General features: G+C 45.0%; 2 protein-coding genes across 12 annotated transcripts in view; one reads left to right on the forward strand and one right to left on the reverse strand.

Annotated features, from left to right (window-relative positions):
- Positions 1–14,281, reverse strand: part of ADGRG4 (adhesion G protein-coupled receptor G4) — a 104,785-nt gene extending 90,504 nt beyond the window's left edge. For 4 of the 6 annotated variants that reach the window (XM_039487016.1, XM_039487019.1, XM_039487018.1 and 1 more), the window contains exons 1-2: positions 13,965–14,281; positions 11,731–11,944 (exon numbers count right to left, since the gene is read on the reverse strand). The gene's annotated coding sequence lies outside the window, so the exon portion shown is untranslated. The remainder of the gene's footprint in view (positions 1–11,730; positions 11,945–13,964) is intronic. The other 2 variants (XM_039487017.1, XM_039487015.1) reach the window with 1 other exon arrangement.
- A 637-nt stretch (positions 14,282–14,918) lies between these two features.
- The window catches only part of MAP7D3 (MAP7 domain containing 3), a 58,325-nt gene continuing 54,213 nt past the window's right edge, over positions 14,919–19,030 (forward strand). For 3 of the 6 annotated variants that reach the window (XM_039488084.1, XM_039488090.1, XM_039488086.1), the window contains exon 1: positions 14,920–15,090. In XM_039488084.1, coding sequence (XP_039344018.1) covers positions 15,042–15,090 — 49 coding nt within the window. In that variant the 5' untranslated portion in view covers positions 14,920–15,041. Of the gene's footprint in view, positions 15,091–16,899; positions 16,958–19,030 lie in introns of those variants that run through there. The other 3 variants (XM_039488088.1, XM_039488087.1, XM_039488085.1) reach the window with 3 other exon arrangements.

The following is a 19,030-nucleotide window of genomic DNA, read 5'->3' on the forward strand; positions in this document are numbered from 1 at the left end:
GCTCCGGCGGCCGGGCTGGGGCTGGCATTTAAAGGGCCTGGAGCTCCACGGTGGCTGGAGCCTCGGGCCCTTTAGTTCGCCCCAGGGCTTACCAGCCACCTCTGCAGCTGGGAGCCCCCTGCGTGACTTAAAGGCCCTGGGACTCCCAGCCAAAGCTGGTGCCCCAGGACCTTTAAATCTTGAGGCCATGCCTCTTCCACTTGAGGCCACGCCCCCCCGGACTCTGGCCCTTCAGCGTAAAGCTGAAATCGTGCATGTTAAATGCGCGTAAGTTGCGACAGACCTGTATAATATATAGACTTATAGAGAGATCTTCTAAAAAACGTTAAAATGTATTACTGGCACGCGAAGCCTTAAATTAGAGTGTATAATGAAGAGTCAGCACACCACTGCTGAGAGGTTGCCGACCCCTGTTCTAGAAGTTCACACTTAACCACACAGTATCTGTAATTTATATATATATTATTTAATGGGGGGAAACACAATTGATTTAAAAGCATATACATTGTTTCCCTTTTAGCTTGAGTAGTTAGCCAATATTCGGGGCCTTTCTGGCTGGTTTCTGTTAGGAGGAGAAACTGATGATATGACCCAAGTATATTATTTGGTGCAATCCTGTTTATTTACAGAGCATGCAGGCACACAAAGTCCTGTTTCCCAGAACACAATAGGAACAAACAGGAGACAGCTTCCTTGCTAACTCTGTCCAAGCCTGTCTTTCTAGCCAGTCCTGTACCCCAAAGAGCTCTGTCTCTCTGCTTTGTCTCAGGGCCAGGCTCACAGCTGTTTCTCTTCCATTCCCTCTGACTTTCTCCTGGCTTTCTGCCTCTGACACATTGAGCTTGCCCTAAAACCCCTAACCCCTGCATTTGCAGCTAGTGAAAATTCATCAGAACTCACAGCTAAACTCTGCTCAGGGTTTGCCAAGCAGCCCATTGCCTTGGGCTGTAGTCTCCTATTATTTCCCAGCTATCACTACATAAAAGGGGCTTAATTGCTCTTTCCATTTAGCCTGAAAGAAAGGTCATTAGCATTCCAATCAGTTTAACAAGGTCTGTGATTGATGGCAGCCATTAACACCTCCAGCATAACAATGGTCATAATTCACGCTTTATTTGTTCTACCAAAGCATGACAGAGATATATTCCAGACTGAATAAAGAGTTTTTTGTGCTGTAAAGACCAGACATCCCACATGCTGATGGACTGTATAGTGCTATAGTAGGCACTGCATTTTAATATGGGCTATACTGTGCCATACATTTTTAAGCAAAACTCCCCTTGAAACCAATGATACCACCTAAAATCTGATGGCACGATATGGCCCTATGTTTGCACTGAGCGGGGAAATAACTGCAGGTGATATTTGGATGTCAGGCAAAGCTAACAAATGGTGCTGCTCTCAGGAGATAGGAGTCCCCAAAGCCCCTTGTGACCTCTGTTTTAGAAATGCAGCACTGTGGCTACCCACCTACTGTGGCTGTGAGGCTGCTTACAAGCATCTTATACCACCTGAAATGTGATTGATAACTGCTTATCCACTGGAATTCAGACATTATTGGGGAGGCCAGTGAGCAGGAGGCAGTAGTACTGCCTTTAATTCTGCAGATGGTACCAATACTTAGCTCTGAGGGATATTTGTTCTTTTAAAACTATTCCAACAGTCCTAAGCATATCCTTATACATATACTAGCATAATTCATCACTAAGGCAAAGGTAGCCTGTTCTGTTACCTTTAGGAAGCTAACAACCAGACGTATAACGATGCTTTTATAGTCCATCCATGCTAAAGGAAGGGAAGCATATCTTCCTATGACAACCATCACAGAATTTCACTGCTGTCTATAGCGGGGAAGATCCGTGCATGGGTTGTTCTCAACAGGCTTGTCTCTCACCAAGTGGACTCAGTATATCCAGAGTCACAGTGTGGCTTTTGTGCTGGCCGTGGCACCACGGACATGATTTTTGCAGATCAACAAATACAAGAGAAAGCTGGTGAACAGACCAAGGACCTGTACAAAGTGTTTGTTGACCTGACCAAGGCCTTCAACATGGTGAATTGCAAAGGCCTATGGAAACCCCTTCATAAATTGTGTTGCCCAGAGAAGATGATTGCTGTCATCCATTCGTTTCACAATGGCATGATGACTAGAGTGATGGAGTGTAGTGACTCATCAGAAGCCTTCCCTGTCACCAACACCACCAAACAAGGATGTGTAATGGCTCCAGTCCTCTTTGCCATTGTCTTTTCAGCCATGTTTTTGTTTGCATTCCAAGACTTTGACAGAGGTGCACACATCAGGTTTAGATTGAATAGGGGTGTATTCAATCTACAGCAACTCAGGGCCCTCACCAAAGTAATCAAACAGCTATTAAAAGAGCTCCTGTTTACTTATGACTGTGCCCTCATTGCACACACGCTCAAGGACATTCAGCTTATCGGAGACCACTTTGCCTAAGCCTCAAAATGCTTCGGTTTCACAATCAGCCTGAAAAAGACGGAGGTCATGTACCAGCCAGCACCAGACCATCAGCATCATGAGCACAATGATCCCATTGTCACAATTAATAATACACCTCTCAACTCGGTCAGGAAATTCTGCTACCTGGGTAGCATACTTTCCAGCAAGGCCATGTCGGATGATGAGATCATTCACCGCCAGGCAAAGGTCAGCTTGGCATTTGGCAGGCTCACCCCCGGGCTCTGGAGGGAGGGTGGAGTCTGCCTCAAAACCAAGACAAAAATCTACCACGCTGTTGTACTCACCTCACTCCTCTACAGCTGCAAGACATGGACATTCTATCAGTGCCCCATCGAACAGCTGGAGAGCTTCCACTTTCACTGCCTAAGATCCATCTGCAACATCCATCTGCAACAAGATCCATCTGCAACAAGTGGCAGGACAGGATGCCCAACACAGAAGGTCTGGAGAAGTATCAAGTCCCTGGCATTGAGAATATGCTTATCAGAGCTCAGCTTTGCTGGGTCGGACATGCAGTCTGCACGGAGGTTTTCCATATATCAAACAGGGCCGCCCAGAGGATTCCGGGGGCCCGGGGTCTTCGGTGGCGGGGGGCCCTTCCGTTCCGGGACCGCCGCCGAAGTGCCCCGAAGACCCGCGGCGGGGACCCCCCCGCCGCCGAATTACCACCGAAGCAGGACCCGCCGCTGAAGTGCAGCCCGGTCTTCGGCGGTAATTCGGCGGCGCGGGGCCCCCACCGCGGGTCTTCGGGGCACTTAGGCGGCGGGTCCCGGAACGGAAGGGGCCCCCCGCTGCCGAAGACCGGGCTGCGCTTCGGCAGCGGGTCCCGCTTCCCCCCGGCCCCCAACCTCTTACCCCCGGCTCCCTCCTCACCCGGAGTCTCAGTGCCTCGCCGGAACAGCCGCAGCGTGTGGTCGGCGGGGCCTGAGCTCCGTCCCGCTCAGAGCCGTGTGGGGAGGGGGCGGGGCTGGGAGCTCCACGCCAAGCGGAGGGAGCCGAGCTCAGCCCGGAGCTCCCAGCCCCGCCCCCTGACCATGCGGCTCTGAGGGGGCGGGGCTCAGGGGCCCCGGCGGAGACTCGGCGCTTGATGCGCTGAGGCTCCAGGAGAGGGGCGGAGGCGGGAGCCTCCACTCTTCTCTTGGGGGCCCCTGCGGAGCCCGGGGCCCGGGACAAATTGCCCCCTTTGCCCCCCCCCTGGGCGGCCCTGATATCAAAAGTAGTGTTCTAAAGCCAGCTGAGCATGGGAACCTGCTCTAAGAGTTAACCCATCCTCAGGTACAAAGACACCTCAAAGCATGCAAACCTGGGAACTCATTGGACTTGAGAGACCCAGATGGTGAGGTCTGTGCTATGCGGCCATGTCCACTTTTAAGGAGTGGTGTGTGAGGTCTTTGCAGGAGAAAAGAGCACATGGTAAGGCCAGCGCCTCAAACCCTCCCCTCAGTAACGATTACACTTGCAAGACATGCAACTGCATTTGCAAATACAGGATTGGACTCGCTTTCTATGTGAGAAGCCATAAAAACAAATAAACCCAGAACTAAAGTCAATACTAGCTAAACATTCATCCGTCAAAGCAACAGACTTTGTAAGTTCTTACTGCAACCATGTAAGCAAGCTGCCTGGCTGCAAAGCATGTGGTTGGTTATGTCTGATGGTGAGTTAATTGTTTAGGATAGAATGATTGATTTATTGTGCACACAAAAAGGTTAGTACTGTAATACTTTTAGCATCTGCATTATTTTATTACTTTTATAGAAAGCTTTACGGACTGCACACAAATACTTCCCACAGGCAAACTACTCATGGGTACAGTATTTTGTACATGTTAAATGTTGATAATTGTATAATAATAATTGCAATTGGTTATTGTTTGGGGCTTTGTTTAGAAAAATAAATGTCACTGACAAATTCCCTTGTTTATAAATGAATTATGCATCTTCTCTGTGCGGCTGAAAGCCTAGCACAGGATTTGTGATTCTGTGCCAGCTTACAGACGCATTTGGAGAATGTGTAGTGTTAGGGAAAAACATCCCTTTGATTACAAAGGGAACTGTGTGCATGCTCCCAAGTGAATATTACATTCTGCAGCCATTCACTATAGCAAAGAGCTGCCTGCTATTACAGTTAGAAGCTGCAGTGTATTTCCTTTAATGTTTTGACCTTGAAGACTACCCAAAATCACAGGTGTAGTTTGACATATATTTGGGGGGCAGCTCCTGTCAGGCCAATGGGGCCACATGTGGGGCGGCAAATTCCACAGCTGCCTGAGGCTTGCAGTTTGGGAGGGCAACGCCTCCTGGCCACTCCCAAACTATGCCCCATGTCCAAAATTGAAATTAAAAAAGAAAAAAGGAATCATAGGACTTATGTGTTTTGGAGAGAAAGAGAGCAAGATGTTTAGTAATAATCAAGAAGAAACACCTAGCCTTTCTCTTCCTACTCTGCACCATCATTCAGGGTTTAAAGAAAAGTGAAATCCAGGTTGATACAGTACATGTATCAGATAGAGGTATGAATGAGACTCACGTATAGCAAATGGTAACAATTTGGTATGTCAATCCCTGCAATGCAGTGCACAGTTAAAAGAGAAATATCGCTCTGTGATTCTGTAGCACTGAATTCTGAAAATAAGCCCAACAGGCAGGAAAATCAGCCACAGATCTACTGAAGCTTGTTTTTTTAAGGCTCTGCCACAATTTCAAGTCTAGTTGCCTATAATATCTTTAATAATTTAAGGAGCTGGTTGGACAGATAACACAGCCTTGTTCTCTTACAATACTCTTTCCTGAGCTACATAGTGTTCTGAGGATCTGCTGAAGGGTCTGAATCTGAGTTTAAGTGCATCTGTTTAAATCAGGAGTAATTCCAGTATAAAACTGGTGCATGTCAGATCAGAATCAGGCCCTATATATATCGTTCCTATGTGAATGTATGTAGGAGTGGGGAGCTGGAAGAAATATTTGATTGAAGTTGTAAAAGCTTTTAGATAATGCCTCTAAAGTATTTTTAAACTTTTGAACATATAACAATATATTGGGATTTAAATTCAGACACAAGAGATCCATTTTCCACTGAAAGAAGGATAATTGTGTGGAACAGGCTAACAAAAGGAAGCTTCTTTAAGCAAAATGAACAAACACTGGAGTCATTTATCTATTTGCCGTCTTTTTATACTGGAACACAGGACCTTCACAGTATTTCAGTATAAAATAGTGGAGAGGGCCCCACTTTGTCCCTGATGAGTTCATCTGCAGGATCCCCCTCCAATCTGCCTCAGCTGCTCAGGAGTAGAGGGCCCATTTCATGCAAGGACAAGGTAGGGTCTATGGGAGAGCAGCCTGTAAAATTAGGGTTTCTCAAAACCACATAAGAAGCCAGAAGGGAATTGCCAAAGCAGTGACCTCCAAGCCAAAACAGGAAGGAGGGTTGTATGTTAAAGTAACAACTGTAATGCTGAGGCCTTTGCTCTAAATATATTTCTTACAAATAGGACCTGCTTTATTTGCCAAGGTGGTGTTTATATTGGTATGAAATGAAATCAGTCATCTGAAAAACAGAAAAAAACCCAGCTAGGATATGTCCCAGTACATCCTGGCCAAGATCTATATTTCATCCCCAAACTCCATTTCTACTGAATCCGATGGGGCTGGGCTAATTGAATGGAGTAGAGCAAATTCACCATGAAAGTAAGCAGATTGCAACTCCACTGAAAGCAATGGAGATGTGTCCTGCTGACATTACTCGTGAATTTGGCCCATTCTAAGTATAATAGGTACCCAGGTATGCCAGTCCCATTCATTGTGTACTTGTGCAGCTCTAATAGTGTTAAACTCACACGAACAACATTTTACAGTTCTGTTCAGTACTGTACATTCTAACCAGAAACATCACTGACCAGGCTTATCAACTGCCTCCGACAAAGAATTCATCTGCCCAGGCATCAGCCCACTCACTCCCAAATGTTGGCAAGAAAAGGTAACCACAGTTTGCCTGGGCTTAGGCAAACCAAGATAGGGAACAAGCTGCAAAGTTGGGGGAACATCCCCCCCAAATGCCCTGATATTTATAGCAATGGGCTCGTACCTGAGCAGCTCCACTGATCGCAACTGGAGTAAGACAGCATGGAGAGATGGTTGCTCAGGTAGGCAACTCCCAAAACATTTAGGAGAATTGAAACAGGAATTAAAATAACACCTGCCTTTTGCAGAAATAGTTAGTATTCTTGTGAACAAGTTATTATGATGCTCAATGAAAAGAGAAATGCCTTTCTCTTTGGCTAGAGTCCATCTTCCTTTTGGCATGGGAACTCCCAGGCACAAGGCTTCACACTGAATACATTGAAACTGCACACAGAGAATGAAGATAATGAAACAAGGTTTTTAAACCCAGCACTGCCAAGAAGTCTGGGGAGAGCCAGGGGAAGCAGGTGGCTGTGTGAGGCAAAGAGCTTGCATGGATCTTGGCAATTAGGAGTTGTTCCTGACAAGTCCATTTTTGGAGTCTCTATCAGAGGTTTCAAGCCACTTTCCTCAACAAACTCAGGAGGACACAGGTACCAGTCACAGCTTCAGTCCCTGAACAAGGGCTCAAACTCTGTGCTTTCCATAGGCCCACCTACATCTGGCCATTAAGTTCTGTCTTCTTGACACTTTTCCAATAGTAACAACAAGGCAGAGTTACTGGGAAATCTCCTTAACTGCACCCATGAGATTTGTAGATACAAATGCATGCATTTGTGCATGCAAACAGGCACTGATTTGCACAATTACCTGTTCTTGTTCAACTTAGGAGGCCCTTTTGGAACCTGGCCCTTAAAATGAAGCCATCTTTGAGTTATTCACAGGGGGAAAAAAGTCTGAACAATCTTTGATAGAAGAAATATTATTTTCATGCTCAAGTAACCAAAAAATTACTTTGCATGATTAAAATTCCCATAAAGTACGCGCCTCTGGATTGAGAACAAGCATTTTCAACCCATTAGGCAGATCTGAGGAAACTTACAAGCTAATGAAAATTTAGTCTTCAAATGAAAATGCCCTCTCAATCAGAGCCATAGCATTGCTAGTGTAACCCTATAACTCTGCATAATGGTATCATCTCATAATACCAGAGGAAGTAATATAACGTTAATAAAATACCACGCCTGGAATATATTATCTCATCAGAACATGATGATGACATTAAAATTTCTGGAGTTAAGGATGATAAGATTACCATATCACACAGTTTACATTGTCAAACTCTTATCACTCGATGCATGACACGCTATCACATAGAAATTATGGATAATTTAGCAATGATAAAAAAATAGTAAAACTGCATTGCAGAGCAAACAGAAATGCCAGAATGAGCTTGACGATGGAAAGCAGGCATTCAAACGTAGTCTTTGCAGAGTCATTCAGGGTGATGAGATTTGCACCCTAAGACAATTAAGTCTCCTCACCTTAATTATTTACCTGAGGAATGTACTGCTCCAAATCACAGCAACAGACATGGAGAGACATTTTTCAAAACTAGCCACCTAAACGACAATTCCCGTTATGACTCATGTCTTCAACGATTACTCATTGTAAATTCTTTGGGAAAGGTTTCAGAGTGGTAGCCGCGTTAGTCTGTATTGGCAAAAACAACGAGGAGTCAGAGGTCTGTGAGAGTGAGGGATAATCCTTCAGGATAGGTTGTAGATCTCTGATGATGTGCTGGAGAGGTTTTAGTTGGGCAAATACTCACCAGCAACTACACAACTTCTTGTCAACTGTTGGGAATGAGCAAAGTACACCTTAACTGCATTGGCCTCGTTAACACTACAAACGTAATTTTCCCTCTGATATTCATCCCTTCTTGTCAACTATTGAGAATAGGCAACTTCCACCTTAATCAAATTGGCTTTGTTAGCAGTGACCCCCGACTTGGTAAGGCAACTCCCATCTTTTTATGTGCTGTAAAATATATATACTGCTTACTGTATTTTTCACTCCATGCATCTGATGAAGTGGGCTGTAGCCCACAAAAGCTTATGTCCAAATAAATTTGTTAGTCTCTAAGGTGCCACAAAGACTCCTAGTTGTTTTTCCTTTGGGAAAATAACATATTTTTGTTTGGTGTATGTACAGTGCCTAGCACAAGGCATCCATGACTGGGATGCCTGGGCATTATGGAAATGCAAATAATAATGAATTATATTAAAAATTTGCAATCCAATATGAATAGAAATTTGCATGTGCCAAGGGGCACTTATGCATGAAATTCCCAGTTTGCATGCACAGATGCTGGCTTTACATATGAAGTTTAGGCAGCCAGTTTTGCAATTTTGGCCATGTCACCTCAACTATTGTTGTTTATTTAGCACCCACAATTTGCTTGGTGTACAAGATGCACACTCAAAAATGCAATCATTGCCTCAAATTGCTTACAGTCTAAAAGAAAGATACACAAGAAGGCAGCATGCACTGGGAAAAGCACACAGGAGGATACAGACTTTTCTCCCCCTTTTTCTCCCCTTATAATTAAAATATGGACATTGTGTAAGACTTAGGCTCTGAGGAGTCATTCAGGGTGATGAGATTTGGTATCCTAGTTAACTGGAATTGGGAGGGCATTCATTCCATGCATAGCAGGCAGTATGGGATAGGAGTGAAGTTGTTCACATGTGGAAATATATCCAACACTTGCAACTGTGGGTTTTATCTGATATTTTCCCTTTTGCATAAAAACTGGATTGTGGTACCTAAAAGTAAAACCAGGCTCTCAAACTTTGCCCACAATATTTCACAACTACGTTTTTGTGTATGCAAAAAATCAGATCTGTATGTGCAAACTGGGCTTGATGTAATTCCCCAGTTTATAGCCATACATCCAATATGAACCTTCAAATCTGACATTTCTGTATGCAAAAAATTAGATGTGAAAAATTGCAAGCACTATTTTAAAAGCTGGGATATGTTCAGCCTATTGAATGGAGAATAGCATAAGATACCATCTCATACGAAAACTTTCTGTGTGCCTCTCCCATGTTCTCTAATTTGCAAGGGTTTCTTAGAGTAGAATTGTTCTTCCTGGGATATTTTCCTTGAAGACAAAAATGAGTATAGTGATATTTTCTCCCCTTTATTACACAATGCCTTACAAGAATGTCCACGTGGAGGACAGTAGCATTTGGCCTCTAGATAATACTTAGTCCTGCCATGAGTGCAGGGGACTGGACTAGATGACCTCTCAAGGGCCCTTCCAGTCCTATGATTCTATGATTTCAAATGCACAGTGAATATACATTGTGAACATTCAATAGACACATGAAAACACACCCTCACAGTAGCATGCTACTCAGAGGACTTGCAAAGACATGAAGACATTTAGATTAAATCACATATAGTCCCACCATTGTAGTTCCCTATTGTGATATTATATAAAACTCTCATAGAAACATTTTGGAAATCTTCTACAATAGCTATGAGGAAAGGAAAGATGGAAAAAATAGAAGAGCCCCGGACAGGAAGTCAGGGTACTTGGGTCCTGTTTGTCACTATGCTGTTTTGTGGGTGACTTTGTCAAGTAGACACTTTAATCTCTTTGTGACTTAGTTTCCTCATTTGTAGAAGATGGTGGTAATGCACTTGCAATTGTTTATCTCACAGTGGTGTTGTGAGATTTAATTCCTTAATGTTTGTAAAGCACTCTCAGATCTTCAAATTGCATGCAATCTATAAATTCAAAATATTATTATTACGTATTCTAAACATCAAAATATCTTTGGGAATTCAGTAATTTTCTGGTCTCTCCCACCGTTAAATTGCCCATTTTATTTAAAAGAAAACAAATACTAAATGGCATTGTATAAAATCAAGAGGAAATAAGTGAGGCAAAGAAAACAAAAGAGTGTGATTTTACATGCACAGACAATAAGAGAGGGGAAAGCAACATTAACAAAGAATAACACAAAGGCAAATCTGTACTCAGAATCCTCAAGCTAAGATGGAGCCTATCTGTAAAATAGTTCTAAGCGTTCTATCTGCCGTCACCTCTGAAATTATGCATTATTTAATTACTCCTTCCTCTTAACTCCTCCCATTTATGGCCTAACCAGTAGCTCTCAGGCAGGCCAACCTCGCCCTGGTTTCAAGTTTTGCTGATTTCTGAGGCAGATTTCCCACCAGAACTTCAGGGTCTACCGTTTAATGTGGGCACTGCTACAATACAATCCTTACACTCTTCCCAAGTAGTAACAACCAAGATGCAAGTTGTGCAGAAATTATGCCAGCAGAGAAATAAATATGCAAAGAGACAGCAAAACAACAAACAGGTGACAAAGAACCCTGACCTATTGCAGAAGGGCAATATTATTAGGGGACTAAGCCGATTCTACTATGCCAAGCTATTGAGGCCAGGTCTACAATACAGACCTATATTGGTATAACTACGTCACTTTGGAGTGTGAAAAACACCCCTGAGCAACATACATATACTGACTTAACCCCCCGTGTAGACAGTGCTATGTTGACGGGAGATCTTCTCCCGTTGATATAGCTACCGCCTCTCAGGAAGGTGAATTAACTACACAGATGGGAGAAGCTCTTCTGTTGGCATAGGAGCCTATTCACTTAAGTGCAAAGGTGCTGATACAACGTTTTAAGGGTAGACCTGCCCCGAGTAATATTCACCAGAATGGCTTCACTTCCTCACTCAGAACTCGTTCTTCATTTGGAACCGTGTACAAACAGCAATGCTAAATATATGGGACAAGACTGTACAGTTATGGATGGCAGGATCACTTGATCATTGCCTGTTGGGTTCACTCCCTCTGGGGCACCTGGCATTGGCCACTGTCGGTAGACAGGATACTGGGCTAGATGGACCTTTGGTCTGACCCGGTACGGCCGTTCTTATGTTCTAACTCTGACTCGTGTTGGTGAGCACTTTTTCACTTGAGTAGTCTCACTGAGGTCAATGGAGCTATGATACTAATTGTGAGAGTAAGGTGCCCACCAAAGTGAGTATGGGTTGCACAATCAAATCCATGAGCAGACAACCCTTCTACTGAGTGCAGTGTCATTTTCAGATTATTAGATCTTCTGTTTAAAAAACTTTGACCAGCTTGGTATGATAGAGTTTAGTCTTAATCCCAAAGCAAGCAGTCTCTTGTGGTTTACCTATTTTGTTGGCTCATTATTCCATGGAAATAATGCAACTCATAAGCAGATACTAGCAGCAACACCATCCACCAGACCCATCCCCTCCTGTAAAATTACCTGACTGGGCAGCAACCCATGGTTTGATATTCGCTTCCAGCAGCTTTAGGCCATGTTCTTGCTTGGGGACCCCCCAAGAACCATAATGCTGTCACTAGGTAGTATGGTGGTGGTAGTATTCTATGCTGCCACAGGATCATGATTCAGTTCTCAGTACCAGGCTCTCAGTCACTGGATGGGCAGAGATCTGATGCCCAGCCTGACCTAGACTGTTCTAAAAGACAGTAAAATGTTAGGAATGAGCAGGGTCTGCCTGCCAGCATCTTTGACAGAGAAAGTGATGCTCTGCTTTTTCCATCTCATTCTGCTAATAGGATTTATACTTTCAAGAAGGACTGGCAAATTTGGAGAACTCATAGGGTATGTCTACACTACCCACCGGATGGGCGGGCAGCGATTGATCCAGCGGAGGTCGACGTGATAAATCGACCCCCGAGTGCTCTCCCGTCAACTCCTGTACTCCACCGCCGCAAGAGGTGCAGGCAGAATCGACAGGGGAGCGGCAGCAGTCGACTCATTGTAGTGAAGACACCACAGTGAGTAGGTCTAAGTACGTCAACTTCAGCTACGTTATTCACATAGTTGAAGTTGCGTAACTTAAATCGATTCTCCTCCCCCCCTCATAGCCTAGTGTAGACCAGGCCATACTAACCCATCTACAACATTTGTGCTCATTTCCCACTATATATTGTAAACTACTTCTGGGTATTTTAATGTTTCTAAATACTGAACACATCTGTGGCTGTTGATTTTTCAGTTCACACAGTTACCTTCCAATCAGCCTACATTTCAGTAATGCAGAACGCTTGATCAAATCAGAGATACGTACATTTTAGACCACTGGTCAATCAAGTCCAGTACCCTGTTTCTGGCAGTAAGAAATACCCAGTGCTTAACTAGGCCACAGGTACCCTAAGTGCCAACAGCTACAAATTCATACTGGCTCTTCCAGTTGGCTAAGTATTTTATAATCTTGAGCTAGTTCTGATCTTAAATATACCAGTGTAACTCCACTGAGTTTCTACAGATTTACACCTATGTAAACTGAGAGTGAATTTGGCCCATTGTCTAAAAATTATCCTGTTTCATGTTTGCTTTCATTTAGTCTCACTGATGAAAAGCTAGATTTGTGGGAAATACGTTTAGTAGATGAATTGTCCAGAATATCTGGATGTCTAGTTGTATAGATTATTGGCTTCTAAAATTGTGTGACATATTTATTACAATTATAATTAGTATTATCCAATTGCCATACATTATAATCTTTGATACAAATGCTTAAAAGAGTGGGTCACATGCAAGGACTTCATAATTTAAATAAGCTCTTCATTAATGAAAAATTAAGTTTTAGACTTAATAGGGGTACAGCTACAGCTCTTTGAATTTGTTAATGAAACTGTTCAAAACCTTGATGCTTGTCATGTACTGATGGCTGACACAGCTAATTTGCAAAAAGCTTTTGATGTGGGTTGTAGATACCTGTGTAACATTATCAAAGGTATAATTTCTTTTTAACAGGGTTTTTATTTTTTACTGTTTACTTCTTCATTTGACGTTAATTTCCCCCTGTATTCTTAGTGAAGCAGAAACTAACCAACATGGCTGCCTATATTTAGACTTACAGTTCACTGCTGCTATCCAATCGTTCATGAATTCTGCCAATATGGACCCTATTACCACAAGTGCCTATATAGGGACCGAACCTGAGTGGTGATTTTACTGGGATGTGGGGGCACTAAGCACCTTTCAGGATCAGGCCCATAACAACACAACTGTTTTTCCAAAGTTAATAATCTTGTTTTATTCCTTATTGTTAAAGCCAATAAACAACTGTGTTCTATGGACCTGCCTTCTCCCCAAAGGCTCACCCCACCCTCCAGTGGAGCTCAGTGCTAGTGTATAACTAGTGACATTGCCATGTGACCTGGCCAGCTCTCATGATTTTATCACAAGCCTCTTGATAGCTGGTGTCTCTCTAAAGCCTCAACTGCTGGAATCAAGAGATTGCATGGGGATCTCAGCTTTCATTCAAAAAACCCCCAGACATTTCTGGTCTTCAGAATTGCAGGGAAAAAGCTGCAGAACATGCAGCGAGGCACAGAAACCAGCTGGCAAATAAAAAAACCCCACATTTATGACATGCATCTGACGAAGTGGGTATTCACCCACGAAAGCTCATGCTCCAATACGCCTGTTAGTCTATAAGGTGCTACAGGACTCTTTGCTGCTTTTACCTTTATTACTGTTAACCCACGTTGTGCTTTGGGGCCCCTAGTGTCGCGGTTTTTGCAGTTACTACACGGTACGCCGGGAGAATGGCACCTACTGTCCTGGCAGCTCACGGATTGCTCTGGGTGCGAATGTGCAGCAAAGGGGGGCTAGACTTGAAAGGATTCCCAAGCGCGTGGTGGGAACGGTGCCCATCCTGCAGCTGGTGGGAAGGGGGCTCCTCTGGCTGTGGAGATGGGGCAGGGCGGAAGGAGGGTGGGAGAAACTGTGAGGGGGAGTGAAGGGGGGTGAGGAAAGGGAGAGGAACAGGGATGGGGAAGGATGAGGGGGCTACAGGAGAGGCGGGAAGGATGGGAGAGGGGCTGGGGTGGGAGAGCGAAGGAAAGGGGCAGGGAGGGGGTACGGGAGCTAAGTGGGCGGGGCTGTGGTGCGGGGCGGGAGCTGGGTGGGTGGGGAGGGGCTCTGAGGCGGGGAGGAGGAGGGGCGGGAGCTGGGTGGGCGGGGCTGTGATGCGGGGCGGGAGCTGGGTGGGCGGGGAGGGGCTCTGAGGCGGGGAGGAGGAGGAGCGGGAGCTGAGTGAGCGGGGCTGTGGTGCAGGGCGGGAGCTGGGTGGGCGGGGAGGGCTCTGAGGGGAGGAGGAGGCGCGGGAGCTGAGTGGGCAGGGCTGTGGTGCGGGGCGGGAGCTGGGTGGGCGGGGGAGGGGCTCTGAGGGGGAGGCGTAGGCGCGGGAGCTGAGTGGGCAGGGCTGTGGTGCGGGGCGGGAGGTGGGTGGGCGGGGGAGGGGCTCAGAGGGGGGGAGGAGGAGGGGCGGGAGCTGGGTGGGCGGAGCTGTGGTGCGGGCGGGAGCTGGGTGGGCGGGAGGGGCTCTGAGGCGGGGCCGTGGCGGGAGCTCGGGGGGCGGGGCTGAGAGGCGCTGCCGCGGGAGAGGGCGGGGCGCTGAGGGGCGGAGCGGAGGAGCCGGCTCCGGGCGCTATTCCCCCCCTCGCGGCGGCGCTGCCGGGCGCGGGCCGCTAGGAGCCTGCGCACTGCGGCTCCCGCTCTTCCGAGTCTCTGCCGGCAGCGGTTCCTTCACTCGGCTGAAGATGGCGGAGGGTGGCGGCTCGTCGCTGAAGGGGCTGCGGGAGCAGATGGGTGAGAGCTGGCAGCGCACCTCGCGGCCGGGGCGCTGGCTGTGGCCGGGGGAGCGGGGCCCCGGGCTGAGAGGCGGGCCCCTCTGATGCTGTGGGGCCGGCCTGAGAGCAGGCCAGGGACGCGGCCCTCAGGCGGGTTCCTCTCGGCCCAGCCCCCCCGGGAGCAGAGAGCCGGGGCCGCGATCCCAGCCCCCCGCTGGCCCTGGGGTGAATGGGGGGCAGAGGGCCTCGGGGAGATCGTGTCTGCCCCCCCCTTCCGCTCCTTGGCCTGAGCCCTGCGCCCTGTCCCACCTAACTCCCCTTCTCCGACCCCCCACACCATAACCCTCTTCTGGGTTCCCTATTTGTCTGTGCTGCCCCCCACCCTGCCTCTGATCTCCCCCTGCCCGCCTCCTTTTTGCGAGCTGCTTGTCTGGCCTCTTCCGCAGGGCTGGCTTTGCAATGGGAAAGGGGTTCTGGAAAAGAAATCTGGGGCTTCTGCGGAGTCTCTCACAGCTTTAAAATCCCAGGCCCTTCCTACGTCTGGGTTTTAACTTCAAAATATTTCTTGAGTGGAATATGAAACACAAATCTCTCCCCCTCCTCTCCTCCCTCCAATGCATAGATGTTGCATTAATATGCAGGGTCTGACTTACATTAAAAAAAAACCTACTCTGCCTTACACTCACCCTGATTTGCCTATAAAACTGCAGCACGTAATTTTCCTACAAGACTTTAGCTGCTGATTTGAGATGTCTGCAATACATAGACAGGAATGAGTGCCACTTGAGGACTTCATCTTAAAATGAATTGTCTGCCTTTTGTGATCTGTTGAAAGTCCAAACCGTTATATTTCTATAATGAGTCTTGTCTCAATTTTCTAGATTTTTGCAGACAGCTCATCACAGTTGTCATGCCCAGTGTCTGCTGCAATATCTTGCAAAGTTGGCATGACGTGACGGTCAGAATTCTGAAATGTTGCTTCCTAATCAAACTCTTAATGCTGCTTTAACACTTTTTTGGAATTAAGATTCCAGTAAAGGCTAAAAATATTTAAATTTAGTTTGTTAGAAACTGCTTTGGTTTGTTCTTTCCTGTTGGAGATTTTGTTATGTATATTGGTCCTTGTTAATCCATGTTGTGTTCTGTGTAGAGTGAGTGTTATGCTTGTCAAGGTGCATGTGTGCACACAATAGATTTGTGGGTGAGTTAGTACAGATGAAAACATTTTGATTATTCCAGACTAAGCATAATGAAGTGACTAAAGGAAAGAAGGAGTTATGATTTCTGGTTTGATGTAAAAATTAACTAACCTAAACTGTGCGCAAACTTACTTTGTCAGTGTTTAAAGTGATCAGTCTGTTTCTGTGACTGTGATCTCTTTATGTACCAGTGCAATTACTGTTGTAAGAGTTCTGGTGACTCTTATAAATTGGTCATAAGGTCTTGAATCTTCAGCTCAGATCTGGAAGTCTTTCTTCCTCCTTTGATGCAGAAGTCAGATATGGACCTTTGTGTGTGTCTGTGTGTTGATTCCCCTTTCCAGTATTTTAAGATGAATTTAGTGCTTGTGGAAGATAATTATTTGACAGACATTAGACTCAAGACCTGTTTGTTCACAGACTAGAGAGAGCACAGGTAATAGCAACACAGCCTCACCAGCATAACTCAGTCCTGACCTGTAGGGACCTTAACTAAGAGTGAAAGGGTCATTTATTTTATGAGTCCACTTTGTTTTTGTTCTCTGTGCTGAATTACTAATTTTTATGGCGCTTTGTGAGATAGACACTCATCTGATGGAAACTAAACTGGAGACCATCAAATCCTTCCAGAGACCACCAAACAGATGGCATCCACTCTTGTTAACAGCTGTCTTGGACTAGATGCAGGTAACCAGAAAGGAAGGGTACCAAGGGCCATCCAGCCCCATCTCCCTTTCTAAAGTGAAGATCTTCTTTAAAAAAAAACAAATTAAAATGTGACACTAAAAATGACAGGGCTTGAAAAACCCTCTTTGTTGTTTTCCCCATAGGAGGTGAAAATTGATGGAGCAGAATCTGAATTTTAACTAAAACATATTTTAGTACTTTGGCTACAAAGATAACTAACATGAATTAATATAGTGCTGTGTTTTTGAGTCTGCAAACAGACAATTCCAATATGGCTTTTTCCAAGTGACCAGAGTGATGTTGCTGAGGGGCAGTTCCAGAGCCTATATCCAGGACCCTGTGGGAAGCAATGAAATTGACAAGAATCATGGCACTTTATTTCTGCCGTTTGGCAAAGTTGTGAGCTGCAACCAAGTCAGACACAGAAGCTATTTGCAGATGAGGACTGAAAACAAGGAGGCTAGGAGGCTGTAGGAACAATAGAGTAACGAAGACCCTTCTGCCCTATCCCCATTCCAGCATTTGTACAGCAACAAAGAGGACCTCAAGAGGCTCGTTGATTGTGTGTGTGGAGGGGAAAGTGCAGGAATGTAACTTTCTGCCTTCCAACAGACAGAGGATTGAGGGGAGCTACAGATTTATCTAATACCTGGTAGCCAGATGCTAATATGCAATATGGACAGCATCCTGCCAAGAAACCAAAGAGCCTCCTCTTTCTTAGTTGCTGGGATGGAGTCTGGGTTTCTTTGCAGAACATTTACTCTGGACCTTACTGGTTTCCTCTTCCATGCCTCCAGTCTTTCATAGCAACCTCTGGATGTAGGTTGAGTCTTCTGTCTGGTAGAAGTCTGGTCACTGTTTCAAGCTCTGAAAATTGGCACCATAGGGTTCTGCTCTTCTTATTTCTCAATAGCTTCCTTATCACATTTGTTAAGTTTAAAGTAAAGAGATGGGTTTTTCTCATTCTCAACCGTGCCTACTCAATCTGAGGGAAAGTATGCTTTTTCTCCATGCATCGCCTGGAATAAAGAGGTCATGCAGGCCAAATCATGCTCTCAATAACAGGTCTGCAATTCCATTGTGTTCAAGTTCCTTCATCTGTCCAACCTGTTGCCTTCAGCCAGACAGCATGAGAACAGAATTTTGTCCTGCAAATAGAATTTGGTTAACACTTCTGTGAATGATGCCTGCCCAGGAAATGTATTAAACTTAGATCTAAATTATGATTTTATACTCATAAACAACTACATATAAATGGCACCACCTAATTCCATTGATCTGATCTCTGGATATTTTCAAAGTTATAGCCTCTTATTATGCGGACAAAAGGGTTTTACTGATATTTTAATTCTGTAAACACTGTTGAGCTCACACAGATTTGAGAGAGGGCGTTAGTCTGTTAGAAGGCATTTACTTCTTGAGTAATATGGTAATCAGATTAATATTTGAAATTATTTTAAGTTATAATAGGCTGCTTTTACCTTTTTAGTCTATTAGAGTCATGAAATGCTTTATCTTGACTGTTGTGATCTTGTTGGCAACTGGCTGTTACATTGCAAGAACTTGGGGCCATTCACTTCTGCTTCATTGGGAAATGTCCCTCCATGATGTATATCGGATCATTGTGTGAATTGGTATTGCATTTGTTTTTGTTTTTTTGGCTTTTTTTTTTAAAGTGGCAAATTCTACTTTTTTCAGAGATCTGTATGCTCAAGTGGGAAATCTTTGCAAATTTGAGTTAGGCTAGCAGCATGGTGCCTTCTTCCTGTGAATACATTTTGACAGATCTGCTGTGGGCATAGTTTCCATCTCTCTTGGCTAGTCAAGACCTATATGGTCAGAGCTTATATCCACTAAAAAAAATTAGTAAAGTCATTCAATATCTAACCCATAAATTTGCTCCATGTGGATCTCTAATAAAATGTGAGGTTCCAATCAGAAAAGTGACTGAATAAAAATAGCATATTATTTAAAATATGCTCCATTTGTGTATTATCATCTCTGTTAGTGACATAAAAATAAAGTTTATTTCCCCCCCCCTCCAATTACCACTGCAGAATCAGCTCAATTGGA

The sequence above is a fragment of the Mauremys reevesii genome, linkage group 9, assembly GCF_016161935.1.
Source record: "Mauremys reevesii isolate NIE-2019 linkage group 9, ASM1616193v1, whole genome shotgun sequence".
Classification (NCBI taxonomy): Eukaryota; Metazoa; Chordata; order Testudines; family Geoemydidae; genus Mauremys; species Mauremys reevesii.